This window comes from Trachurus trachurus, assembly GCF_905171665.1.
Source record: "Trachurus trachurus genome assembly, chromosome: 13".
NCBI lineage: Eukaryota > Metazoa > Chordata > Actinopteri > Carangiformes > Carangidae > Trachurus > Trachurus trachurus.
The window spans coordinates 30,844,481-30,872,360 of record NC_139892.1 but is presented as its reverse complement, the minus strand read 5'-3'; the positions used below and the strand labels follow the sequence as shown (position 1 = coordinate 30,872,360).

At 40.3% G+C, this 27,880-nt stretch overlaps 4 protein-coding genes across 6 annotated transcripts in view; 2 read left to right on the top strand and 2 right to left on the bottom strand.

Annotated features, from left to right (window-relative positions):
* esamb (endothelial cell adhesion molecule b) overlaps positions 1-6,837 on the top strand; it is a gene marked incomplete at both ends in the record, with an annotated part of 45,408 nt that extends 38,571 nt beyond the window's left edge. Inside the window, 3 exons of the mRNA XM_083985092.1 lie at positions 4,753-4,875; positions 5,085-5,214; positions 6,366-6,837. Of these exons, the coding sequence (XP_083841218.1) occupies positions 4,753-4,875; positions 5,085-5,214; positions 6,366-6,837 (725 nt within the window). The remainder of the gene's footprint in view (positions 1-4,752; positions 4,876-5,084; positions 5,215-6,365) is intronic.
* A 3,240-nt stretch (positions 6,838-10,077) lies between these two features.
* acad8 (acyl-CoA dehydrogenase family, member 8) lies at positions 10,078-16,284 on the bottom strand. The gene is made up of 11 exons (XM_083985091.1): positions 16,154-16,284; positions 13,795-13,895; positions 13,459-13,628; positions 13,211-13,320; positions 13,027-13,103; positions 12,142-12,279; positions 11,864-11,999; positions 11,162-11,259; positions 10,879-11,031; positions 10,685-10,787; positions 10,078-10,578 (listed from the first exon to the last, which is right to left on the bottom strand). The coding sequence occupies exons 1-11, from the start codon at positions 16,269-16,271 to the stop codon at positions 10,523-10,525; spliced, it is 1,260 nt and encodes a 419-aa protein (XP_083841217.1). The 5' UTR covers positions 16,272-16,284; the 3' UTR covers positions 10,078-10,522.
* On the top strand, positions 16,258-19,821 carry thyn1 (thymocyte nuclear protein 1). Of its 3 annotated transcripts, none has more exons than XM_083985093.1 (9): positions 16,258-16,384; positions 16,523-16,674; positions 17,556-17,617; positions 17,709-17,887; positions 17,997-18,065; positions 18,288-18,380; positions 18,462-18,557; positions 18,677-18,827; positions 18,923-19,821. In XM_083985093.1, exons 3-9 carry the CDS (start codon positions 17,566-17,568, stop codon positions 18,967-18,969), a joined length of 687 nt encoding a protein of 228 aa, XP_083841219.1. In that variant the 5' UTR covers positions 16,258-16,384; positions 16,523-16,674; positions 17,556-17,565; the 3' UTR covers positions 18,970-19,821. The 3 variants fall into 3 exon arrangements, with proteins under 3 accessions (XP_083841219.1, XP_083841221.1, XP_083841220.1); XM_083985095.1 differs by having other exon boundaries at positions 17,493-17,617; XM_083985094.1 differs by having other exon boundaries at positions 16,294-16,388.
* Positions 19,822-20,248: 427 nt separating this feature from the next.
* Positions 20,249-26,432, bottom strand: LOC310995400 (vacuolar protein sorting-associated protein 26B-like). Its single transcript, XM_083984451.1, has 6 exons — positions 25,793-26,432; positions 24,878-25,034; positions 24,574-24,738; positions 23,390-23,565; positions 23,151-23,293; positions 20,249-21,377 (listed from the first exon to the last, which is right to left on the bottom strand). Exons 1-6 carry the CDS (start codon positions 26,013-26,015, stop codon positions 21,240-21,242), a joined length of 1,002 nt encoding a protein of 333 aa, XP_083840577.1. The 5' UTR covers positions 26,016-26,432; the 3' UTR covers positions 20,249-21,239.
* Between the last annotated feature and the right edge of the window lie 1,448 nt (positions 26,433-27,880).

The following is a 27,880-nucleotide window of genomic DNA, read 5'->3' as shown; positions in this document are numbered from 1 at the left end:
GTCTGATTGATTGAGTAATGACCTGACTGCTTTGAACTCTTGCCCACAGCAGAAAAGTCTTCTGACTCATAAAATGAAAACTACTCCCTCTGATTGTGCATTGACCCGGGGTTTTGTATGTTGTGTCCGCACTCCTGGAAGTTGCCATTGACACTTGTGCTCATCTGTGCCGATGGTCTCGTTCTCTGTGACACATGAACTTTACTCTGCCATCAGTGTTTATCTCTTCCAGCAGTCTCTTCTCTCTCTCTCTCTCTTTCTGTTTTCTCTCTCTGCTGATCCTCTCTCGGCACTCCTCATTTCCTGTTGACCTTGGTGCCTAATCTAACAAGTCCCATGTCATTACTTTATCAACCCCTCTAAGAGGCATCAGTTGGATTTGGGACTGAGAGTGTGTCGCATCTCACTCTTCCATCCTCTCCCCATCAGTCCATACAGTACCACTCCTCTTCTACCCCCTTCATTCATGCTCACTCTTTCTCTGCCATCTTTAAAAAAAAAAAAAAAAAAAAAAACAGAATGGAGAACCTGCCCGCAGCCCGTGCTTGTACTTGGGTTCATGGGTAAGGATTTTCACTCATTCATTTTCCACTTGTTTCCCTAACTCCATCCCACCCTCCCTGCAAACCGTGACTCCTTGGGAAGTCACGGTTTCTGGACTCAACTTCTCCAACCACAGACATAAGCTGTAGAAAAGCTTTAAAGGCAAGAAATCAACCCAATTTGTGAGTATGCTTATAGGATCAGACATGATTACAATCTACTACAAAAAAAAAGCAGTTGGTATCAATACAAATGATAATCCCATTCAGCCCTAAAAGATTCACATTCTCATTGCACATTCATGGACAAAATCATCATGTTAAACTCTGGAGGACTAGCAGGTGGTATTTCAGTTGTATCATCTGATATAGAGGAAGGAACACCAGCTTCACTTTGCGATATCTTCCTTGCATATCTTAATATTTGAGTGACAAGGGTTGAATTTTTCCTTTAAAGTTGTAATGAATGTGTTGTGTTAGCTTATAGCAGTCACCCCGGTTTACTCGTTCATCTTTGTCATTGTGTGCTATCTTTAGCCTTACAGTGAGGCTGTATGTTCTCAGTGTTCACGGCTTGTGTGTCGTTCTCAACCAACAGACGTCATCACAAGGCCCATTTATTTCTTTTCCATAGGGCTATAATTATTAGCTGATTTTTAATTAGAATTAGAGGATCTTTATGTTAACAGATAAAACAAGTCATTTCATAGCATCTATTTTTTGTTTACAATTAACTCTTTCACTGCCAAAGACGAGTTATCTCGTCTTAGCGAATCCAAGCGTAGTCTGCCAAAGACGAGATAACTCGTCTTAGCGTTTTTTTAATTGCAACGCCATGTTGAATGTCTTGCCCTACTCCTCTGTGAAGATCAGACTTGTATCATCAAAATAAAGTGCAGAAAAACACATTTGGATTGAGAGATATAAAAAATATGGCGTATTTCTCCCCCCTCACGGAGCGGAGCGGGTGTCTGACTGCAGCGGCGCCGCTCCGTGACTCTGGCCGCCGGTGAGAGCTTCGGGGGCGGCGGCGGGGCTCATGGCGGCTCGGCAGCTCGTCGAAGCTCCGTGCAGCTCCGTGATACAAAGCACAAACGTTAGTAACAACAACCCCGTTGATCGCTCGTCGTTAGTCGTCAAGAGCGTTTGGAAAGTCGCCAGATTTTGCGAGAAATCACTCGGATAGCAGCTTGAAAATCCCGCGATCTAGTGTGGATGAGGAGCAGACGGCGCCGCGGCGAACGTGAGGAGAGCTAAACGGAGCTAAAGATGGTGGGAGGGTCTGTTGTGAGCAGACTGTCTGTGGCTGTGGGTTCAGGGGGCGTCAGCCAGAGCTGTAGGCTGTGTGTAGATGTGTGTGTAGATGTGTGTGTAGATGTGTGTGTGTAGATGTGTGTGTGAGAGACAGAGAGAGTGAGTGAGACCGCTGCCTGCTGACCAGAGGAAGCTGGATCTGATCTAATGCGCCGTGTTTTCGGCTACAAAAACCTGTCGAACTGATCCGCGCACGCACACACACAGTCACACACGCACGCACGCACACACACACGCACACGTAGGCCTACATGCACACGCACGCACACGTCACGTACGCGCACACACACTAAAAAAAAAGGAAAGAAAAAGTTGTAACTCAAAGAAAAGAAAGAAAAAAGGCTGGAGTAGTGTGTGTCAGTAGATAAATGTTTTGTCTTTTGTCATCAAAAGTCATTTGTCAGTGTTGATTTAGTTGTTGTTTACAAGAGAACAACTGTACAGATGTTGAGGCATCACTAAGGCAAAATATAATGGAGCAAATTGTACTGGTCCACCTGAAAATGACGGCCGACACAAAAACCTCTTTTTCTCAAGATTTTGGTGACAAAATGGCATTTGGGGCTAAAGTAACTTATATTCAACCACCAATTTCACAAGACTGGAACAAGATAGAAACAAACAGGTTTTTTTGCTGGAAAGTAGAGACCCTAATCTTTCCTTTGATGGGTTGAATGTGTATGTAGTAACAGTACATAATATATGGTGGGTCTACGGAAATCAGTCAAAAAGCTGGAAAATGCCTGGCAAGCTGGAGGAAGCTGCTGTGAGAATGGCTGGCAGTCAAAGAGTTAACAGCATATAAATGGAGGAAATGAATGAACGCCAAGTGTAATAGTGAATGATTAGACTGATGTGTCCTTGTTCAGTTGTTTTCTTTGCATTAACCAGAATGCAGATTTTAATAGAAATGTCGTCTTTTTTTTTCTTTTTTCTTTTTTTTTTTAAATATCTCCATTATCCCTGCAGTATGGAAATTGATATTAATGAGTAAATGCCATTATCTGGTGTAACATGCACTTGACACGTGAATGTGTATTTCTTTTACATTCATATTGAAAACTGACATGTGAGGTATCTGACTATACCATGAGCTCCATGTAGAAACGCTGCTGATTTCCATTAATCATGTGTCATGTGTCGGGGCTTTAACAAATGCTGCTCATTGACCTTGCAGTGATGGCAGCGTAATATGAGTAATGCTCCTGTCTTGATACTAAGCAGCACCTACTGTAACGTCAGATCCCTCCCAGCTCTGCCACAGCTGGAATCTGATCACTGCACGGGCTTGAACTTGGTCCAAGCTCGGAGTCAGCTGATGTGCTGCTAATCTGTCACAATTGGGTTTGGTTCTTCACAGCTGGTTTTTCGAGACCAGGGATTAAATAATCAGAGGAACAGGTGCACGTCGCACCACAGTTTGATTTGGCAGCTGTGTTTGTTTTTATATCTGAAGGATGGTTTTAATATTTGGTCAAAGGTTAACAATGAAACATTCCAGCTGTTCATAAATGCTATCTATTCCTATGTGTGCTCACACAGACAGGTAATTCATGTCGGTAGCAAGTCACAGTTTTTGAATTTTTCTCCACTCAGTTCCACTTGTTTTAGTGTGATTATAAAACAGATTGACTGTAGCTTTACTTTTGACTGTGGTCTGTGTGCACCCACTTACATTAGGGTCACCCCTGCTGGTTGGTGCAAGAGCAGATGGTGCAGAGACAAAACAAATCTCAGCCCACCCTTCACTCTCCCAAACTTTGGGATGAAGACAGCTGTGATACAATCATTGTTAAGGATTTTCTGGTCTCTTGCATTAATATGTTGCTCGCTGGCACCATGTGAACCTTGGCTTTTCATCAGGGATGATTTGGATGAGTCCCTCAGTTGCATTACTTTTCTCTCTGTGGGGATTGACGTGGTGCGTGACGAGCGCGACACACCCACCCCATGTGAACAACACTTCACGAGGTCGATTCCACAAAACCGACGTAACACCCGCTTTTTATTTTTCTTACGTCCCCACGAAAGCAAAAACACATCAGATGAAGACATGCTGCGATGTGACGTCTAAGATTGGATTTGAAAGGATTTGTTGTGATAAGTCCCACATAAAGCTTGTTTATTTTTCCCTCAGTCTGTGTTTGTAACAACAACACAGCATTTTCAATCCAGATGTGCCAAGAACAGATTGTCTTGAATGGAAATAACCAGTAGTGAAAGCACTGAGATGGATGCGCACGCGCACGTACACTTACTCTCTACACTGTTACTGCTGTGTCATTAAAATAGAAAAACAAAAATTGCTGACCAGCAGCAGCATCATATGCAGAGCTGTCTGCTGTGGCCCTGCACTGGTGCCAGGCTCTGTACAGTAGGCACTGGAGACAAGCCAATAGTGGATTATATTCTGGATCCAGGGTGAGAATCATTTACTAATGATGCAACCCTGCTATGATTTGCTTCACCCAGTAATATCAGAAATCATTTTAACTGTGTATATATAAAGGAAATCATACCTCTAAAATTACCAATTAAATTAACTAGAATTACTGTGTCTTATCTGCCTCTTGTAATTCAGTGTCATTTATTTGTTTACAGAAATAATGCAAATTCACTGCTGCAGAAATGTGGCAGGAAAAGCTCACATTGATTTTTTCCCCCTCAAACTTTTGTGTCAAATAATGATGTGTGTTGTGATGATTACTGTATATGTTAAAAAAAAAGAAGAAAAAAATCCATCTAGTACATTGTACAGTAACTCTGTGTTAGTTTTGTGGGTTAGTACTTGAATTCAACCTATGTAGTGTGTGTATCTATTTCTACGGAGCCTTCCTGCTCTGATCCCATAAATATATGATTGTGCAGAGTGTATGACTGTGTGGATGTCTTGCAGATGAGAGACACGGCACCCTCAGGCTGAGCAACCTCACTAAAAGCATGTCAGGGAAGTACGTCTGCAGAGCCAGCAACACGGCCGGCTCCGACAGCTGCTCCATTAACCTGGAGGTTATCACCTGTGCGTACACACTCTAAACTCTATTTTTACTCCACCACACACACACACACACACACACACACACACACACACACACACACACACACACACACACACACACACACACACACACACACACACACACACACACACACACGCACGTGTATTCAACAGTGTGTTTTTTAAAATAACTCACAGAGGGTCGATACTGAATATGATCTGTTTCCCAGCCTCCAATGCAGGAATGATTGCAGCAGCCACACTGGGGTCAGTGGTGGGACTCATGGCCATGGTGCTGTTCCTCATATTCTTCCTGAGAAGGCGACGGGACACTGAGGAGGAGATAGCCAATGAGATCAAGTGAGAGTTTGATAGTCAGTTAGAGCTTCTGCTCTACGTCATGTTGAGAGATGTTGCTCATTTTTTTTGCCAAACAAGGGGAGCAGAATGTCAGAAACCCCTCTGAATACAATACAACCTCAATGCAAAAACCTTTTTCAGTTACAAAAAACAGGACATGGTTGGAGTAATATCTTGGCTTTCAGTTTAAAAGATTGAATATTATTTTAAAAAGAAAATGAAATGAATTCACAAGTATTTAATACTTGTACTTGACCAAATGTCAGAGGGAAATAATGTCATTTTACACAACTAGAGTATTTGATGTGACAGCTGTAGATCTCAGTAACTGAGAGATTCTGATCTCACATAACAAAACATATGATTATTTAGTGAAATAAAACGTATCATTGTAGATTAAATGACCCCACAATCTCTGGTATTTATAGAGGTAGCTCCACCATGACCAGTTAAAACAACTCAATGGGGATTACATGGTTAGGCCTCAGTGAGAACATCTAAATCGGGGGTCTTAAATGTTTTTCAGGCCAAGGACCCCCAAACTAATGGAGACATGAAGCAGGAACCCCTTACTTTAAATATTTATAAAATTGTGTGTTGGCCTAGTATACCCTGGATTTAATACTAAGCTGTTCAAACAATACATAGGTTCATATATTCATGTTTTTATTTTAAAGGTACATGCCACTGTCATTTATAAACATACAGTACCTTGTTTTATCAACAATTTCTGTCAATTGCATGATAATCATGCATACAAGCTATTCAAATTGACGTTCTTATTTTAAGCTAAATGTGGAAACAAAAAAATGTACAAAATTGTATAATCGGACCCCCTGTTGAAGACCTCTGATCTAAATTATTATTATTGATTGATTCTGAGTAGTACTTACATGGTGGTATCCCCACTTGTTTAAAGTATGTGACTATTTTCTTTGTACAAGCACTTTTCCTTTCCACTGAAGCTGAATGTGTGTCAAAGGTGTTTCTCATCTCAAGAGCAAAAACGTGTGTTTTTACCTCATGGACACAAGAAAAGATTTCATCGAGCTCCTTTTTGTGTCATTTTTCATTTCAGTCACTTGAATAAGTGATGAGTTTGTGCTTTCTCTGCCTCCCGCTCACTCTCCCCTCTCTCCTCTTCGCCACAGGGAGGACGCTCAGGCACCGAAGCGAGTGTCATGGGCAAAGAGCAACACAGGCTCCGACATCGTGTCCAAGAACGGCACGCTGTCCTCCATAGCCACCAGTCCTCGACCACGAGACCCTCATCAGCCCAACTTCCTCTACCCGTACTCCCCCACCTCGGCGTCAGACACGGGCTCTGTGATTAACGCCTACCAGCTGCGTCCAGGAGAGGCCAGCACCTTACAGGGACTTCCTGGCTACAACAACGGAGGCACGCCTTCACGCAAACACAAGCGGCCTCCCAACGCAAACGGGGCCCCTCCGCAGCTCCTCAGGAGCCCTGTGGTCGCCATCCCCAAAAGGACTGAGGGGGCGCAGCCTCAGGTGCCACCGCCACTCACTGTGTCCCCACAAATCAGCTCCTCCACTCTGACACGCATGGGAGCCGTCGCTGTCATGGTGCCTGCTCAAAGCCAAGCCGGCTCACTGGTGTAGCCGGCAGAAGCGTCTCTGGTGGGGAATAAAAGGCGGGGACGGGATGGATGGACGGAGAGAAAGTATGCCTTGAAATGGAAAGCACTTTCTCCACGAAGACCTGAAAGGTTGTGAGAGACAGAAATGTCTCACAGGTGGTTTGTGCAGCATTTGCACAAACTCTCCCTTCAGTTGGTTCATAAAAGTGAGTGCATTGTTGTTCATTTCAGTTTGTTTTCGTACGCTGCGTTCTGGCTCACTTTGGACACACTAAGAGATCCTCACAAAGGTCTCCCATAGCGTTCAATTGCCAATTATTTCAAGAGACTTGTGTTAATTTGATAAAAATCTATCAGGATATTGTAAACCACACGGAATGGTTGAGTTTTGGAGTTCTTGCAAAATATAAGGTTTTGGCTACATTTCTATAAGGTATGAAAAGATTAAATATGACTTATTTTTTACAATTTCATTTTTATTTCATTGTACCGGACCGTTTGATGATCACTTTCAGTTCCTTTTCTCAGGCTAACTGCACTAGTTCGAAGCAAAAACCCAGCAAAACCACAATTCAGGTATTACAAATTGTTCTCTGGAGAATCTCTTGCATTCTTAGACCCACATTTGCTCGTGTTCACTGGAGGGTTGTTTATTTAACCTACTGTAACCATGTCGATATGATTTCTTGACACTGATGTCTACTGAAAGAACATACTGTACGACTTTTTTGTTTTTTGCCTGTTATGGTAGATGGAATGTAACCAAAATAGTGAGTATAACATTGTTGAAGTTGAAAAACTCTTGCTTGGTTATAACTTGATGTAATTGCTGTAAACGTTCGATGCCATTAGTTGAGACACATGGTTAAGAATATTTGACCAGTCTTCCTGCTGATGCTCATTTGTGTGGAACTACTATTGTAGCAAAACTACTTACAAGTGTTAGTAGAGAGTTGTGTAAATCTGTAAATATTAAAATTTTTATTCAGATTTGCCAGTGTACTGAGATTTGCTCATGTGTAGACAAATGTGTAAATGTGTATATAGGTGTTAATAACAAGTATTTTTTCTCCAAGACCTGGAAGTGCAGACAAATCATCAGTTACTCGTGCAGACCTTTCAAATTGTCTTTTTATACGTGACTTAAGCCAAATGTCTGCTGTGGCAGATCTGCAAATGTGCAAGAGGATCCAACCTGGCAACCAGACCTGATGTCGTACATTGGTTTTTGAACTGGCATCTTGAAGTCTCGTGTTGAATGACTGTATATAGTTGACTTTTATTGCAAATCATTGCCTTTACTGTCATGTTCATCAGCATAACAAAACAAAACAATAAACATTAAAAGAAATTGAAAGAAACTAAAAAAAACTGTGCTTGTTTATCCAGCCATGTTCAGCTTCCACAGGCAATGACTTGCAATCGAAGACAAAGGTTTAAGCTCTGTTTCATATTTCTGTCATTATCTAAAGAGTGCACCCTTGGGCCTTAATGGGTTAAATGACATAACCTATGGTCTTCTTTACATGATGTATTATATAAGTACACACCAGATCATTTTGTTAATGAGAAGCTGTGTGAGTCATAGCTAACAGAAGGTCCTTGTACTGAACAGCCGATGACACCAAAGAAATCAGTGGAACAACAGTTGTTAATTTTCTTTTCAAAGTAACATATGGGAAACGTTTCCTTTTTCTTTCTAATTCTGTAACAAAGAGAAACTCCAGTCACCTCACATTTAGATGAATGAATGTTTTCCTCCAGTTTGTCTCTGCCAAAGTTTGAATGTGTAATTAACCACAGTATCAGTCACTGTTTTCTGTTTAATCTTCCAATCTTCATTCAAGTACATGAGGCTTAACTCAGAACCAAGAATCAATGCCAGTGATTGTTAGAAATCATGATGCTTTTCCTCATCTCCCCGTGCATGAGATGAGAGCTGAGCAGGCAAAGAAAGGACGGGATGAGAGAGGACACCCAGAACAGTGTTAAGGGTCTAAACTCATTGTTTTTGTAATTTTTTTTTGGCACAATTCACAGTGTAAAACAATGTAGTTGAGCACAGTTCAGAAAAACATTGTTTTGTTTCATTGTAGGGGCAAAAAAAATCCTAAAACAGTGACGCTCCATCATACTGAAGCTTCATACAGGATGTTTTTCCTGCAGGAAAACCTAAGTCTTTGAGGTGCTGTGATCAGGTTGCAAACATTAATTCAAAGTCTGTCATAGTTTTACAACCAGTGTTTAAAGTAAAAAAAAAAAAAAAAAGCATTTACTCTGCTTAATACATTTGCAGATCTGAATACAGATTCTGACTTTTTCTTTTTACAAATACGTTAACAAAATCTGAAAACACACAGTTTGAGATAGTTACACAACTCTCTACTCACCTTTTGGAAATTGTGTTGCTACAATAATGTCTCCATACATTTGTTTTCTTGTAATTATCCTGAACTCTGGAAATAATGTGGCAGTGAGTTATTGATGTATACAGGCTACCTGGAGCACTTTTACTGAGGTTCTGATTGTTGACAGTTTTTTTCAATAAATGTTCTGGAGGCGTTTGGCTTTAGTGTAACTCAATTCAAATCACTTCACTTAGTAACTCACTCATAACACAGCTCATATGAAATGTAACATTCAGGTAGGGGATGAAAAGGCTGATTCCTTTCATGAAAAGTTGAAATAATTTTATTTGGAGTGTGACTAGCAAATTGCAAAAAAAAAAGAAAAAAAAGTGACATGTTAATACACAAAACCCATATGATGCCGGTAGGAAACGCAGCCTGTTTCTCTGGAACAGAATGCACAGTGGGGTAAAATACAGTAACAGCACAGTAACCGTGAACATAAATAAAAAGCCACTTTTGGGAGAGAGATACTGAAACTGCATGTGATTTACAGTATATGTGAATTTTAACAACCATATAATTGTATTGGCACTTCAGATGGTGTTAGATCATGTTCTACTACTGGAGAATATTGGTTCATACTTATTTTTTTACAAACTGTTGTAAAGAGCAGCTTTCGTGACTAAACCTCTATATTAGTACTACTGTAGCAGCTTAACAGAATTTTTTTTCCAGACAGAGAAATCAAAAGGAAACGATACATCAGTTTTGCCACAGCTGGATTCTGGTGGTCAGTAAATGTTATGATGCGCTACTGAAACCCCCCCCCCCCCCCCACCATGTAACATCTCAGACCCTGCTTCACATTGTCACATTTGTCAACGTTTTCACATGTTTCACAAAAACATTTTCACATGATATTAAAGTACAGCTGGATATTGAGTTGCCATTTCTGTATTAGTGTTGGACATGTGGACATTTTGACAGGTGGCGCTGCAGGAGAGGTCATTTTTATTGATCCTGGATGAGCCATGAATCTATTCATTTTTTTTTACTAAGATATTTCACTCTGGACCAGAGTTAGATGTCAGCCTCATGAGTCAACATTGTCACTGTCCCTGCAGCCCAGCCACCAGTGCAGCTAAAAAATGAAACAAACAAACAAAATTATAATAGAAAATCCTATGTTTGGTTTTTATCCCAAAATCTCCTGTGACTTTTTCCACCTTTGGAAAAAACTACGGTGCAGAGGGCAAATCAGGAATCACAGTCACACAGTAACAAACCAGAGATGAAGACCATAATAATATGGTAACTAGTACTGAAGTCACTCAAAAAAGGTCCAGCGGAGTTTTATCACGACTCTGTCAGTAGACTTCTGGAAATAATCATCCTCATCACCTCATTTGTTCCTTTAGGGGGAAACAGAAGAAAAAGAGAGTCACACAAACTGTTATCATTGCAAAATCAGCTCTGGGAATCAAAATGAAAACAGATGCTGCTTGTGATAAAACTCACCCTCTAGTATCTGATGTACTCTGATGTCACGGACAAACTGCTGCACTGCGTAGTCTTTGAGGTAACCGTACCCACCGTGCATCTGCAGGGCCTGGTTACAGATCTGTTCAGGGAGCATGGATAAATGTAATACAGATTTTCTTTTTCTTTTTTTTTGTCAGTTAATGCTTCGTCTACCACTCAGTAACACTCACATTGAAGCACTCATCTGTTACAAAGAGCTTGGCCATGGAGCACAGAGACACGGCGTCAGGTCGGCCTTCCTGCAGCGCCGTCGCAGCTTCGCGCACCAGAAGGCGAGACGCAACCAACTTGGTGGCCATTTCTGCCAGTTTGAACTGAAGAAACTACAAATAACACAAAAGACAGGAGGAGAGATGACACATTTGTTTACAATCACCAACAGGACCCCGGTGGCTTTGTACTTTAGTTTTCTCCGGCTGTGTGAATAGACTTTTGACTGTTTGAGCTACTTACTTGGTTGTTAGAAAGTGTCTCTCCGAACTGTTTGCGTACCAACAGGTGATCCCTCGCCAGCTGCACACAGGCGTGCGCCGCCCCAAGAGAACAGGAAGCTGTTGGCAGAGGATTCATACATACAGTATATGCTTGTGGTTGACATGTGTAAAGCAAAGCAAATAGAGACAGATGCATTTTTTTTTCCTGAACACTTTGACTACAAGTGACAGTTACAAAGAAAAACGAGTAGGGCGCCAGTGGGGTCTAACAGTAGCACCAATACACATTTACATATATTTACAGCTTTCCAGCATCTTCTATAATCTTCTGGTTGAACCTCAAGTACTAAACTGAGGAAAATTGAGATTCAATTCAGTTTTTCACTCATAAAGGTGGGGATATTTTGTTTGCTCTTTAAAAACCATGCACAGTCATAGTAATACTTGAATGTCAGCTCCCGAAACCATTCAGAATGTTTTCATCACCTCCAGCCCTTAGTTTATTTTAAGAATAAGCACGTGTTTTATACACAAATCTGTTGCCGAGGCATTTTCGACAAAATAATTGAGTTCAGTCACTTATACGAGTGTAAAATCTATATTTAGATGTTGTTATTTAAATGAGCTCTAAAGCTATGGGGATAATTGACCTACTTTGGGTTTGGTAGAGTGCTGTTTTAACAGAGGGGCGACTACTTGGACAGTGTGTTTTCCTCCTCACCGATATTAATCCTGCCTCCGTTCAGGCCTCTCATGGCGATGCTGAAGCCTTGTCCCTCCTCACCGAGCAGGTTACTCACTGGCACCTCACAGTCCTCAAGTATCACCGCCCTGGTCGGCTGAGAGTTCCAGCCCACCTGAAGAACAGATTGTATAACAACTGAGTGACCGTGACTTAATTCTGCCATCTAGTGGTTACCTGTAAAAACTACCAAGAGCAAAATACAACAGCGTATAAAAATAAGGTTTTTTTTATCTCGACACCTGGCAAACTCTTACCTTCTTTTCTTTCTTGCCAAAGCTGAGGCCTGGAGTTCCTTTCTCCACCACCAGACATGAAATACCCTTTGGCCCTTTCCCTCCTGTTCTGCACATCACAACATAGACGTCGGTGTCTCCTCCTCCACTGATGAAGGCCTGGAAAGTCATAATTGAGAGATGAGATATGTTTACTGCTCAGTGTTTTAAAGGGATAGTAGCGTTTTTTTTAAAGTGGGGCTGTATGATCTACAAATAGCCCCTAAGTACTTTAATTGCAGTAGAAGACTCTCTGCACTCCTCCCGTTAGCAACGCCAGCCCATAGCCCTGCCCAGAGATTTACAACATACAGTGTTGTGAACAGACCCGAAGAAACGGCCTATTTTCGCGGCCTAAAAGAGGTTTTACCTGAAAAAAAAAACACAGTTCCATTGTTCACTATAATATATTTTTTTCCAGCCCCTCAAAGTGCAGGAAAAACACAGTTTTTATTTGGACCTAACCAACTGCTGATCGGCGGGCGCTAACCCTGGGCCGGAGGGATACGTGAGTTGGTTAGGTCCAAACAAAAACTGCGTTTTTCCTGCACTATGAAGGGCTGGAAAAAATTATATTATAGCGAACAATGGAACTGTGTATTTTTTTTCAGGTAAAACCTCTTTTCGGCCGTGAAAATAGGCCGTTTCTTTGAGTCTGTTCACGACACTGTATGTTGTAAATCTCTGGGCAGGGCTATGGGCTGGCGTTGCTAACGGGAGGAGTGCAGAGAGTCTTCTACTGCAATTAAAGTACTTAGGGGCTATTTGTAGTCATACAACCCCACTAAAAATGCTACTATCCCTTTAACTCTGAAGCAACAGTTTATGGTCAAACAGGCATCAAGCCTCTGAAGATTGGACCGGTACCTTAGAGCCGTTCAAGACGTAGTGGTCACCTTTCCTCTGTGCAGAGGTCAGAAGTGAAGCAGCATCACTGCCGCTGCCTGAAGTTAAACATCAGAGAACCACATGTGAATATCAGTACAATGACGAAATATGATTTTTGGTAAGATTTGTTTTTTTGGAGTGGATTTGTTTGTTTTAAATTGACCTGGTTCAGTGAGACAATAGGAAGCAAACTTTTCCATCGCACACAGATCAGGACAGAACTTCTCCCTCTGCTCATTATTGCCAAAAGTGTCGATCATCCAGGCACACATGCTGCAAAAAAAAAAAGACAAGACCTGGACTTCACAACCAGCTTCAATCTCCTGACTTATAAAGTAAATACACTATCAAGCTTTCCTCCAGATTCTAATTGCAGGTACATGTTGATGTTTCTGTGTGAAGGGTTCATACTTGTGGATACTGATGTAGGCTGTGGTGCTGACACATCCTGTGGATAAAGCCTCAAAGATGACCGACGTGTCCAGCCGAGAAAGACCCGATCCTCCAACATCTGGCTGAACATAGATCCCTCCGAACCCCAGCTGTGCTGCTTTCCGCATCGTCTCCACTGGAAAGATTTCCTGGAGAGGTTTAGATTTTTTCAGTTATTACAGCCCAAGCAATACTGGATTCATGAAGTAGATGTTGATACGTGATCCCTCGATAGTCATTAGCCCCAGGTCTGTTGCTATTTTCTTTTTCTTTTCTTTATTTTTAAGTAGAGTAAAGTCATTTGCTGCAAAATACCTTTTGGTCCCACTCTGCCATGTGTGGGGCCATTTCATTGGCTGCGAAGTCAAAGGCCACTTTCTGGAACTCCCTCTGTTCATCTGTGAGTCCATGAGAAGCTGTCAAAGACAAGAATGTGAGGGAGTCAAGCATTAGCCCCGTGGTACGAAGGGTTAACACATGGAGACAGAAGAGTAGTAAAGTTTAGTCTCATGTTTTAACTAACCTATTGAGTCTTACATTTTTTGGATTAACCCACTGAGTTTAAAGACAATTGAAACTTGTAAGCAAACCATATAGATTTGTGTTGAGCTTAATTCATAATGCAATGAATACCAGTAACCTTTTTGTTCATTCAGAGGGAAAAAGTTGAGAGCACACAGAGCCACCGTGAAAGCAAAACATCTCCAAGGCCGAAGGGAGGAGAGGATGAGAGGCCTGTGAGCCCTGCTGAATGAAGCATTGTGAGGAAGAGTTTTATGATCTGTATTATCTGCCTTGGACCCTCAGACACATGGGATGGAAAATTTATGTCAGTGTAGGGAGGTTTTGTTGTGTTTCAGGTCCAGAGGTTCGTGTGCTGGGAAGATGGGACCAACCTGTGCCAGCCTGAGCGCACCAACAAAGGGAGGGCAAAATCTAAACCACAGCCACTCCCCACCTGTTTTTGACTTTAACAATAAGAATTAATTATACACACAAAGTGCTTAGTATCAAAAATTAATGTAACGCTTTTGTCTTGAGCAGATGACAGAGAATTCTTGCTCTCTTGGGATGGTGATTGCAGATAACTGCTTGCAGACTGCGATTTCTTGAACAGGAGAGTTTTTTGTATCTGATTCCTTTGATGATCCAATTTAATAAGTAGGCTAGTTAACCGGAACGTCGTTGTTTGTCCTCTCTTGGAATAAACAAACACACATGTCAGTTTTCCTGTTTTTTCAACCTGACAGTACCCTGGCTCTTACAATATAGTAAACACCTGCCAATCATATTACTTTACTAAAACCACTGCATCTGTTTGTTTGTTTGTTTGTTGTCCCTCAAACACATGAGCATCTAAACCATATGTGTGCATTTCTCCCCCCACTCTCCTTCTACCTGACCTCTCCGTCTCTCTCCTGCTCCTAATATATACTATATGTTTTTTACCCTGCTCTCACCCTAGTCAGCAGGGATTGGCTCCAGCCCCCTGTGACCCTGCACAGGTAGATGGATGGATGGATGAACATAGCCTACTCTATACCTGCCTAATTGTACACTCTAACTTGCTATGCTGGTCCAGTCTGTACAACGCCCTGGAAGAGGTACCCCTCTTCTGTTGCTTACATTTCTTTATTTTTTTCTGTTAAAGGGGTATTTAAAAGAGGAAGAGAAAAAAAGAGAAAATATTTTCTGCTCTTAAACAGGACGTTTCCATTCAATCCCAGAAGAGAATAGAAAGTGTCACCTGTGTGACCTGAGAGAGGTAGAAAATGAAATGCATTTTTTGTTTTACTGTCCTTTTTACCATGACTGTAGACATCATTAAAATGACCCCGGACTGTCCTGATTTGTTTTCTGTGTCTGATGACTGTAGATAGCATATCTGTTTAGTGAAAAAGTGTTTTATTTAGCTCAGTATGTGTTGAATGCTTACCAAAAGCGCATGGGCGCGCTTTATGTTTGATTGTGGACTGTGCTTTCTGATGACTGTAGATCCCTGATTGGTGTATGTGGAGATGTTCTTTTGTTTATTGTTCTTTATTTATTTTGGTGTGTCTTGTAAGCCCATGAAAATAAAAAACTAACTAACTAACTAACTAACAGGCTACTAATCAGGGTCTATGGATAAAGGGATGAAGGATAAAGAAAAAGGATACAGCCACTTGAGGTAGGCTAAATGTGTGATACTGAGCTGTCTACGTTGACTTCACCAGTAAAGTATGAAACAGTGAGTAAAAAGCCTTCAGACTCAGAGGAAAAACACATGAGAGTATTAAAGGATGAAACTCAGGTTTGGTAAGAGTCCTTCAGTCATCACAGTGTGTCAGCCTGAGAGAGGGGCGGTGTTAAGGAGGGGTGTATAGCTCCCTCTGCCTCATGACTGGAGGACTTGGAGGACCAAAACTAACCAATGGCAGCTGGGTTCATTTAATATTTAAGAAATTAACGTGTAGCTTAGCTTCACTTATTCTTTTTTTTTCACTTGCGCCTTATTTTTGGTTTTAGTTTAAAAGTCGCCTAGTGTAAACAACCTGCAAAGAAGAAGAAAAAAGTCATAAAACGTTACATTTGTTCGTGATGTTGACCCGGTGTCGCTCAGGTTTTACCTCACAACAACACACAGCTGTTGTCATGTGTAAACTAATTAACAGTCGTATTTCCCGGGACTTACGGTCGATGCAGGAGGCGACCCCTCGTCTCTGTGAGCTGGTGTTGAGGAGGAAACGCTGGTTCCTGCAGATGCTGGAGCCCAGTCTCACTACCCTGGCTAGAGATCCGAGCGCCGCCATGTTTACCTCCACAATGTTATGTCACAGAGCCGCTGCTGCTGCTGGGAAATGTAGTTTTATCATCAGAGAGGACTAGCGTGTGGGTCAACGGGAAAGTTTTGGGAAAATTTACAGTAGGTGACTACACTGGGCGCCTTTTTTTATTCGTTATTACTGTAAATGGTTGTCAAAGATACTAGCTAAGGCGTTGACACTGTTTAAACTCGTAAAACCTTTAAACCATGTAAAAAAAAAAATGTGATTTTTAAAAGGCGGAGACACTCACCGCCCGTGAAACTGACAACAGCGTCACCAACGGAAGTTACCGGTGAAAAAATCAAGCGCACATCAGCATCACGTGTACGTTTTTAATTCGGCGGGTTTTGATGGCTGACAAGTCACCTGAAGCCTCACTCAGCTAAAGGTACGTTTTGTCACAGTGTTTGCACAGGCACAGGTTATCTACGGATACTTTACCACGTGCATCGCCATGAGGTTCAGTTTACGTCATGTAAACATCATCATGTCATCGTCGTGTCGGTTGCGTGGAGCTGTTAATATACAGACCAAGATTATTTACCATGTCTGGTGATGCGTTCAAGAGCTGACCGCAGGTGGACGGAGCTGACCCTGCCTCCCTCTTTATCTCTACACTGTATCTGAGCAGGCTGAGCTGCTGTGGCCTGATAGACACACGTATCCCACTAGTAGCCATATTATTTCAGAAAAAGCCCCACTCAAAAACAACAACAAAAAACTCCCCCAATAGAGACTATGTGCATATCCACCTGTATTTTTTGTGCTTTTGTTTGAATGATTCACAGGTATCACTGTTAAAGATAATTTGAATGTGTACTGCACTCCTACAATTAAGCCACAACTAAACATTGTCATACATAACTCATAGAATATCCTCCTTCAACATACAACTCGTGTCCAGTTTTAGGTTGGACAGACTGGCTGTGACAGTACTGAGTATCACCAGCATGGCAACCTGCAAGTGATGCTCAGTGCTGAGCTCATTACAAAACCTCCTCAGAATTACTACACTGAGTATCCCATATGTTATATATACCCATTATGTTGACCATGAAAAATGTGAATGCTTCTTATATTATTGTTTTATGTGTATTTGTGTGTAGATGGATGCTGATTAGTTTGTTAAACTCCATTTTTGTTCTGATGTAAACTATATTAAACATTATCAGTCAAATAATTTAATTCTTTGAATTAATCTGTTAGGTTACCTCACTTCAGGAATCTATGGAGCTCAATTAAAACACAATAACATCTCTGTATATATAGACGGTGAAATATGCCTCCAAAGAAAAAGACCAGAGCGGTGAAAAGGAAAAGAGCAAGTTCAGGTGAGTATAAAAAATCAGCCAATTGTATTGTCCTTTACATGTAGCCTAAGTAATTTTCTAATGAGTGACCATTGTTGGAACAACAACACAGAAAAAGCTGATGAAGGAGAAACAGCATCTCCTGCAAAAACAAGTGCTGGTGGTAAGAAGGAAGCGGGAGCTTCTGCTGAGTCTGGAGGAAACAAGGAGAGCTCCGAGTCACCACAGCACTGCTACTGGCTGATGAAGTCTGAGCCCGAGAGCCGCTTCGAGAACGGGATCGACGTGAAGGTACGTAACAGTGACGGCTTCATCTGCACACAGTCTGTTGTTGTTAGTTGTTTTTGTTGCAAACAGTGCGTGGTCCGCACACTTCTGATGCCTCTGGTTCATTCTGCAGTTTGGGATCGAGGATCTGAAGGCTTTGCCTAATCAGACTGGCTGCTGGGATGGAGTCCGCAATTATCAGGTAGAGCCACAAAAACACTGACTGGTGTAATGAAAAGATGTTTGCTTGAAATAAGGGACCAGCACAACCCCAGTCTGAAAAGGTTTTCTGTCATTGTACTCTCCCCAGCTTTGAGTATATCCTTTTTCTCAAGAAAAGAGCCTTTGTACTTAACTAACTTAATTGTGCGTAACCTTTCTTTCTTGTGTGGGAATGTCCCTCAAAATTATCTATCATTTGCAGGCACGCAATTTTATGAGGCAGATGAAAGAAGGACAGACGGCTTTCTTTTACCACAGCAACTGCAAGGACCCGGGGATAGCAGGAGTCATGAAAGTTCGTCTCTCCCTACTGAACCACTGCCAATATTTTAAACTACAAATTAAGCACAATATTCAACTGTATTTCCTTTTCCAGATTGTGAAGGAATCTTATGTGGACCACACTCAGTTTGACAAGAAAGATGTCCATTATGATGCAAGCAGCAAACCAGACAACCCAAAGTGGAGCATGGTAAAAACAAACAAACAAAAAAAACTACAGCTAATGCAATCACATGAATATGATCATCATGTACAGTTAAACGGGCAGGAAACGAGCATGAGTGCTAAACTTGTTGCCTTTTTCCTCAGGTGGACGTCCAGTATCAAAGAATGTTGAAGCGTTTTCTTCCTCTGTCCGAGCTTAAAAAGTATCACCTGCAGCACCGGGCCAAGGGGGGGCCTCTGAAGGATATGGCCCTTTTTACGCGGGCCAGGCTTTCTGTGCAGCTCCTCACCGCCGGTATGTAAAGGAGGACACACTGCAATTCTATTTTATTGTTTTATTTAATTACACAATCACAGACTCGTCCTGACTCAATCTGTTTCTCTCTGCAGATGAGTTTGACTTTGTCTTGAGTTTGGAGGACAAAGAGCCACTGTGAGCACGTGAAATCAGTTAATTGTCATCTATAGTACACCAGTGTTTATGTAAAGTGTAACCAATATAATGTATTGTAGCGTGTTTTCTTGTTTATAAAGATGATTAAATATGTTTTTGTCAAATGATGACTCCCATGCATTTCTCATCTCCGTCAGATGAGGGATCCAAGTTACAGGAGTAAAATGTAGATAGAATATGTATTTGTTTATTTGTTACTTTATGATATATCTCTGCTGGGGAACGTATAATTGCTGAAAAACTGTGCATTAGATAACAAATATTCCTGCATAAAGATATAAAGTATCTATTAAAGGTAGGTAAAGTCAAAGTGTTACTGTAGCACTATAATATGGTTGTAGTTTGGATACAACACAGCAGCAGTATGTGATGTTGATTAATGTTGCTCTTTGCCCTCACAATAGCTTTAGGCCTGGTTTATTGCTGTTGTTCAACTCATATCTTGTCTGTAATTTTCTACCATTAGCTCTGCTCTTACATTTTTTTTCAGCTCTGTGTCTGGATGTATTATATATGTTGAAGGGAGGGAAATCATGTGATAACCCTACAGTATAACGTCATTTGAAACAGCCTCATTCTTTGGTCGTTGTGGAAAATAAGGATCACGACTGAATCTTTCCCCACCCTGTTTCCATTGCTGACTGTATACAGACTGATCACCTAAACCAGAGCTGAGGATATTATTATTAGTGACATGACAGGAAGAAAGAACTGCTGGTCTACTGTTTTGTGACAATGTAATTATGCTTTAGTGGTAATAACAGGTTTTCCTGGAAACCATCCAGTTAGTGGTATTAAGGTTAAGTTGTATGAATAAAGTGTTTGGTTTCCTTGTTTTAAACAGCTGCTTTTTGGGGCAGTTTTCAGACAGACTGCATCTTTTCATTTCCATTTCTGTTTTCTTCATTAAGATATGAATTGAAAATCACATGTTGCTAATCCAAAATCAAATAACGCCATTTTATCTTATAAAAAAAAAAAACTACTGAGATGATTTGCTTATATTTCTCTGTTAATTATGTCAATGTGGATTTGCGGTTCTGTAAGTGGTGTGTGAGCAGTTCAGGGATCAACCACTTGGCCTCTTGAATAGAAAATGAAAGTTCAGAAGACGTGCTGTGTGGCTCTAGTGACAACACAACTAATGAGTGTACAGCGTTAGTGAGTTGTAGTCACTTTGATATGTGGCTTCATTTTAAGTTTTCTGGTCGACTCAGATTAGTCACATCAAATCATCCATTCCCACAAATCTGAGGTTTTTCCATTTGGCATCAATTTATTTGACTTTTGGGGACAAGGAGTAAGTGATTAGCATTTTGCAAAAGATAGATAGTTCTACTGTAACTTTTCTCTGGTTAAAAGACTAAAATTATGTTAGAGGCAGGAGGATTTTGTTTGCTTGATACACTTAGGCACAACTTTCAAGTCTCTAAGAAAGAGGATACAGAAGACTTCATACTATCAGACCTTAATACAAACACTTGAACACTCTTTCCTATCACCACTGGAATGCTGAGGTAAAACATAATGGACATGACAGGTCATTTTTGTGGCACTGTGTACTGTATAATCGGTGTACACAAGCTGGACCAGGAAACAGGAGAACAGGATTTAGCTGGTCTTATTTACAGATTTAAAAAAAAAGTGGGATAATACTTAAAAGGCCAAAAAGGAAAAAAAAAAAAGATTCCAGTTTCCACTTCCACCATTTTTTTGTGCAAAGACACACAGACACAGAGAATAATGTGTTCAGCAAGATATAGCAGTGCAAAGTTATCTCAGATTTCTTGACCCTCTAACAATGTTAGGAATGCATTCATTAAAGGTGGAATGTAGGAGATACATTTTGTTGAACATTTATGACAATTCTGTTGCATTAATTAAAAGATTAGAAATCAATTTATCCCCCCAAAAGCGTGAGAATGTAACAAGGAAAATGCTTAAAAATCCAAGATTTTCACATGAAAGATTTTACACAGTGGACATTGTGACACGTGATTAGTTTGATTCCCATAAAGAAAAAAAAAGTGTTAATGAGGAAGGTCAAGACCAGCAGCCTGAAGCCACTATGAATGCCTCATGCAAACTGTTTCATTGGTCACATACTGCATTACTGTATGTCGGTCTCCGTTCTTCCTCCCTTTACAAGCAAATAAAACAGCTGCTTGACCAGATGTACAGTTGACAGGTGCCTCCACCACTCAGACGCACACGCCGATGAGTCTTGTGTGAGGAGCCTGGAGGGAGGCGGCTCTACCCGCTCTCCTCCTTGGCAGCTTGTTCCAGTGCGCTCTCCGAGGCGGCCGAGCCCTCGAACCTCTGGGAGGCGATGGCGGCCTGGTGAGACATGCTCTTCCTCACCACGTCACCTTTCCTCCACAATGTGATTTCCTGTAGAGGGAGAAAACAAAGTGCATAGAGGTTTTTCGACAATTCTGCTCTGTAGTTGTGTTAATGATATTGATCTTGATATGTAAAAAAAAAAAAAACAAGGTGATGTCAGTAACCTTCATTTGTTTATCAGTGGTCTCATTCTAAAAATAATACTGAGTCCATCAAATACAAGTTAGGTGCATTGAAAAAGAAAAATGAATAAATAAATGAATGCTGAGGAATATGTTAGAAAAAACTGATTAGGTTTTTGCCATTTTTGATTAACTGGAAGTCCTAATTACACTTTATCTACTAGCGCAACAAAGAGCCAAATAATGTTTGTTTTTTGGTCATTTTTTGAGGAAATTATGACACATTTCTCTGGTGTCTGCTTCTCAGATGTGAATAATTTCCTAATTAGCATAGCAAACTGAGGACATTTGGGTTTTGGATTTGAACACATTTGAAGATGTCAAGTTGGGCTTAAGGATGTTGGGATGGACAATTTCACAATTTCCTGACACCAAACCACAAAATAATTATCAGTATAATCAACAAATATAATTGTTAGTGGCTGCTCTCTACGTACAGTGGCTTTGTTTTTATGAATCTTTGTGGGAAAATAATTGCTTTATTTTATTGTACATTATGAAATCAGTATATACTGTATGTAATCAGAAACCAACTTGTTGATATCAGACCACATTGCTGTGTGACATCAGCATTCAACACTGAACGTACAGCACAGACTCATCTGCTTCTGTATTGATCAAAGCAGCATGCTGGACAGAATTTGTGGAGGAGCACAACACAAAGTTCCCTCATTGTACTTGTTAATAAGGCAGTATTCAAGGTGAAGTCTTTACATTTTGATAAAGATGATAAAAGACCCACAGACTGAACCTTCTTCCCGGCAGCAAAATTATATCTTATCATTTTACTGCTCAATCCAAATCAAAACATTTAATTCATGAAGATAGAACAACAGAGAATATTCATGTTTGCAAAACAAGTGAAGCTCTGAACGTTTCTGCCAATTACATTTCACAAAGAAAAACCTAAAGGTGTTTTCAAAGATTTCCAAGTATGTATATTAAAGCAACACTACAGTATGTAGTTTTTTGACTTTAACATAATGTTTCTAAACTCACTGAAGTGGTACAAAAACAGTTAATAGGATGAATCGTGCTGCCACTGCAGCCTGAGCGGGGTCGCGTGGTCTGCCACTGCACTTTCCTGTTCAGGTGGGAACACAGCGCCAACGCAGTCCTGTTTCCACTGAGCTCCAGGGACGCAGCTCAATCCCGCTCTCCCTGCTCCTCTCACCCACACACACCCAGCCTCCCCTCCAGAGCTCCAGAGCTCCGGCGACACACAAAACCCTCTCTGACCGGCACCGAGTTTAGAAACACTATTTTAAGGCCGAGAAACTACATTGTGTTGCTTTAACACCACTTAAAAAACAGCATTAGTGACAGTTACAGTTTGTGTGCAGCATAGAAGTGGACCAGGCTATTTTTTTTTCCTCAGTGGTTGTTTGTATTTCAAGCAGAAATTCAATTTTCAACCCATCCAGTATTATACATGACCAATGAGACAAGATTCCTCCAACAGAGATGTATTAGTATCTATATTTACAATGTTAAAGAAACCAGAAACTACTGTATATTCACATGGATGTGTGTAAACTCAGATGACTGTCATTAATAAGGAATATTCAGATCAATACGAGTCATGTTAACAGATTCGCTGAGCATTAGAGTGGCCTGTTTCCTTCCATCATTATCTTACCTGCTGTTTGAAGTAGCGTCTCTCCTCCTCATCGATCAGCACCAGGTTCAGGTAGTAGCGCACAGAGAACTTCTTGTTGATGTCTCGCATGGTGGGAGTCAGATCATAGCCAGCAAGAAATAACCGGATGGGAATGGATTCTCCTGAAATATGACAAATAATGTTACATACTGGATGACATCCATCTTAATGGAAGAGGAAGTTTTTTGCTTGAAATAACTTGAATGAGTGCTGTTTACCCCTGACTGGAGCTCCGTCCATGATCTCGTACTTAGCAATAGTGTCATTTTCGTGGTATACACTGGGACCTGTGCCCGTTGTCTCGCGTTTGATGATGTCGATCTCCATGTGCTTTATCTTAATCCTCACCAGCAAGAAATAGATTTTTCCCACAATCACATCTTTCAGATGGTATCTGTCAAGAAATGATTCGAAACACATGCACAAAATGAGAGTGAGGTAAATAATAAATAGCTGAGTGACTGAGTGAGTGCTCTCTTTCTTATTCAGAACAAGATTAGATCGTATGAACATCTGGCTGCTTTATTCATCAGATCGACATTATTAATCTGTCACTGTTCTGATGAAAAATGTATTTTCATTCCAAATCTCGCGCGATTTGCGCTGGCGTCAGTTAATCGCACTGACGCCGGCGCAAATCGTGCGAGATGTGGACGGACCAGGAAGAGGAGCTTCCGCTACAAACAATCTTAAAATATAGACTTATTTAATTTTTTTCGGAACATTTCTCATGTTGGGGCTAAGGCGGACATTACAGACGAGCTGTGTGGAGGTATTTGGATGTTTTCTGGTGTGTCTTTTTGGACGAAGAAAAGTGAGCTCCGTTCGCAACCGTCATATGGCAGTGCAGTGCTGCACGGAGCCCCGCTGTAACTCAGAGAAGGCACGGAGGATTCTCCCAGCCCTTAGTCGACATGAGGGTGAGTAGATAATGAGTGAAATTTGAATTTTGGGTGAACTATCCCTTTAACTGAACATCTTTTTTTTTTTTTTTTTGGTTGTTATACATAACAAGACACCTTGGGCTCTGTGAGCTTGCTGTCATTTAGAGTCCAACTCATGACTGATGCTGTCTGAGTCTCTTTTCATGAAGTGTCTATTTAGTACTGAAGCAGTTGTGTTTAATTTGCTAGACACCATACTTCATTTCTGTAAATGAACTTCAACCATTTTAATCTGTTCATCTAATGATTTTCTCTCTTCAGAGGCACTTATTAACATCCAGTTCAAAAACAGGCACCATTATAATCTTTATGACTTGTGTGTTTATTGGATGAAATAGTGATGTTGCCTTATGTGTTGGAGCAATTACTGTATGAATCAGTTTACAACTTTCATAGTTAATTTGATAGATTGATTGATAATGGAAAATGATGGTTAGCTGCAGCTCTACAGGTCTTACTTGGATTTGTTGTACTCAAATTCGATGTGGAGACAATCCTCAATTCCAACTTCCATTTTAATGGAGGAGTTGAGTTCGGGGTAAGTGCTCAGTGTGTGGACCACAATGTCCATCTCTTTACTGATGTCATTGAGTCTTCTGATCACTGTGGCACGAAGAAAATATCTGAAATTGGAACAAAACAGAAACTGTAAACAGCTCCGACCTACATCGAGTGCTAAGAAAGTATTAGCCCAGGCAGGTTAACGAGTGACACTGTTACACATTTCACAGCCAATAAAGAAGAGTGAATCATCAAACTCACCGTAGCTTCACATTCTGGCCTGTGTAGGACTCGTAAGGTTTCTCAACGTGAGTGAACTCAAAGTCGAAGGTCTGTGACTGAGTTATTTCACCAGGTCGCGCAAGATCTTTCACCAGGGAAACAAACTCATGATGGTTTCCTCTGTCATAATACAGCTCTGGAGGAAAAGGATGTAACAGACAAAAGCAACGTAAGGCAAATCCAGGAAACTAACTTTTGTACAACAATAACCCTCATAATAAGACAAGTTGAGAATACACAGATTTTTATAACATGCAGCCACAGTCAGTTCTGCTTTCATTTTTAGATTGCTCCTCATTAAATACAGTACATTTTGGACACATTTGTTTTCATTCTGTTGTGTGAAGAAATGCTTTTTTAAGAACCTCATACTCTTAATAGGTAAATTTAATCAACTTTAGGCAACAGTTTCAAATTTTTAATTTAATTTTGAAAATGATCACAGTGGTGTATTGTTATTACACTAACTTATACACTTTTAGTTTGCAAAAGGAAATTAAACTAATAAGAAGTGCTATATCAATTGTTGGTGCTGTGGTCACAGTTGTGGTATTTTTTCTCTAAATGAAGCCAAGTGTCCAAACAATCTTGGGCTTTTTGTTTATTACATAAATCCTGAGTTGACACAGGACAAAAGACACCAGAAATGATTAACTTTCCAGAAGTTGACAGCAAAGAATAAAATCAGTCAAAATCAATTAATTGATTATCAAAACAGCTGCTAATACTTTTCCTACTAATTGACTAACGTTAGTGGTTGGAGTTCTGATGTTATGGCACTGTATTTCTACTAAATACTCCTTCCACCTGTGGATGTTGTTACATTGGAGAAGTTAACGACAGCAGCTACACAGTGTAGTGTACATGTAAACATGTTTGAGTTTACTGTCATACCTATTTGGCCAACAAATTCAATTTTGATCCCTTGGTGCTCGAGCCTCTTCCCTGGGTTCTTCAGCGTCACATTCACCTTCCCACTGACTGTCTCGCCGTCATAGAAAAGAAAGTATTTGTCTTTCTTTCCATCTTCAGTCTTGTGTTCAGCCTTCTTTCTCGTTTCAGCATCATTCAGGACCACGTCGATTTCTGCACTTTGTCCAAAACTAAAGAAACTCATTGTAACGTCGCTCTTATCTCCCTGACTCGTTAGCAAACTGATCCAACCGATGCCCCTGCGCTAATTTTTATCTCAAGTAAAGAAACAGACACACAAGAAAGGCCTGTAGTTTACGCTCGGAGCACACACACAACACGCAATTACGAAGATATTTCACAGAAAACTCCACATTAGCTACATGTCCACACTCATTTCCACCGAAGCTAAATAGCAAAACGATGGCACAGGGGAAACGCGCAATAATACGTCCATTAGCAAATTAGCCCCTTCTTTTTTTTTCTTCTGTTCACTTCAGTGTCACCACTGTACGGTGTGCAACGGCTACAAATCAACCTCAGACGGACACAATCCTGACAGAGAGGATAAATTTTACATGTTTGTTTTCTGGAAGAGGAAACGGTGAATGTTGTCAAACGACCAGGATGTACGACACTTGCGTCGACACGACTACTTCCGGGTGGAGCTTTTCAGAATAAAATCGAGAGGGTTTGCGTTCCACACCGGAAGTAAATGCTTTCTACTTTTCCAATGAAGGACAAAAAATGATTTTAGTAGGAATAAATAATACAGAAACACAGATACTGAAATAGATAATTAAATACCGAAACAAAGGCAAAAAAAAAAAAAATCAGTTTGGTTACGAAAAATGCTATACCATGTTTTTATTTTATGTGTTATTATTTTTTGTACTACTACTACTACTAATAATAATAATAATAATAATGATAATAATGATAATAATAATAACATACTAAGTATCAAAAGTAAAGTATATGACTAAATTTCGTTGTAGTTGTTGATTTATAACCTAAGTAAAGGATCTGAATGTCAAGCATCAATCAGAGTTCACCTATCAACTGAGTAAGATGCATTGATAGCAAAATGTGAGAGAGTTTACACATTACCTAATTTTTACAGTGGCATACTAAGCAGTTGCAGTTAAATCTGTGCACTGCCTGCAATGAAGACACTCCTTGGTATATCCTATTATGTAAAAGCTTTTTCTTTTGTTGCCTCAATCTTCATAGTATTCCTTTATCAAATTCAAATTACATAGAAGAAATCTGGCAATACTTTTCCTCAGCACAATGCAGGAAAAATATTTGAGTCTCCACAAACATTAACAGGTCAATTGTATTTTATTGTAACAAAATAACATGAACATATAGCAATAATATCAAATGAACAGTGGACATTTTACAACAGTTCCTGAGTTGTTACACAAATCATTGACACTAATGTTTAAATGATATACTGTTAGAACTGACAGGCTCAACACTGCAGAAACACACTGAACAGTAAATACTGTAAATTTACTTCAAACAAACAGTTGTATTGCCATATTTACAATAAGGTATGGAGTGCCATGTATGAAAATTAAAAGATCAAAAATGTATATTATGTACATCAAATACTGAGTCAAAACTGGACAATATGTCCAATACTCACAAAATAATTAGTAAAGTACAGAAGGTCACTTGTACACAGAAACAGCACTCTAAAAAATCATACTTCACCATCTTTATAGTACATATTGATTTTGCAGCATAGTGGGATATATGGTATTCAAATTCTGTACTTGTACATACTTGCTATTATCTGTAAATATAATAAAGGCTAATAAATTGTGCCATATCACTCTGAGCTCAACAGCCTTTTGCAGTCTGCTACTTATTGCATGTATAACTACAGTATATACAAAAACAAGTTTCAGCTCTTCCCCACATGGAACAAAATAAGAACATGTTTATCTCATGAACAAAGACAACGTAAAGGTTGAATATCAGTGTACACAGTAAAAAGTTCAAGAATTATAAAAGAGGATTTGTCCAAAAAACAAAGAGGAAGGAATACATACTTCCAGC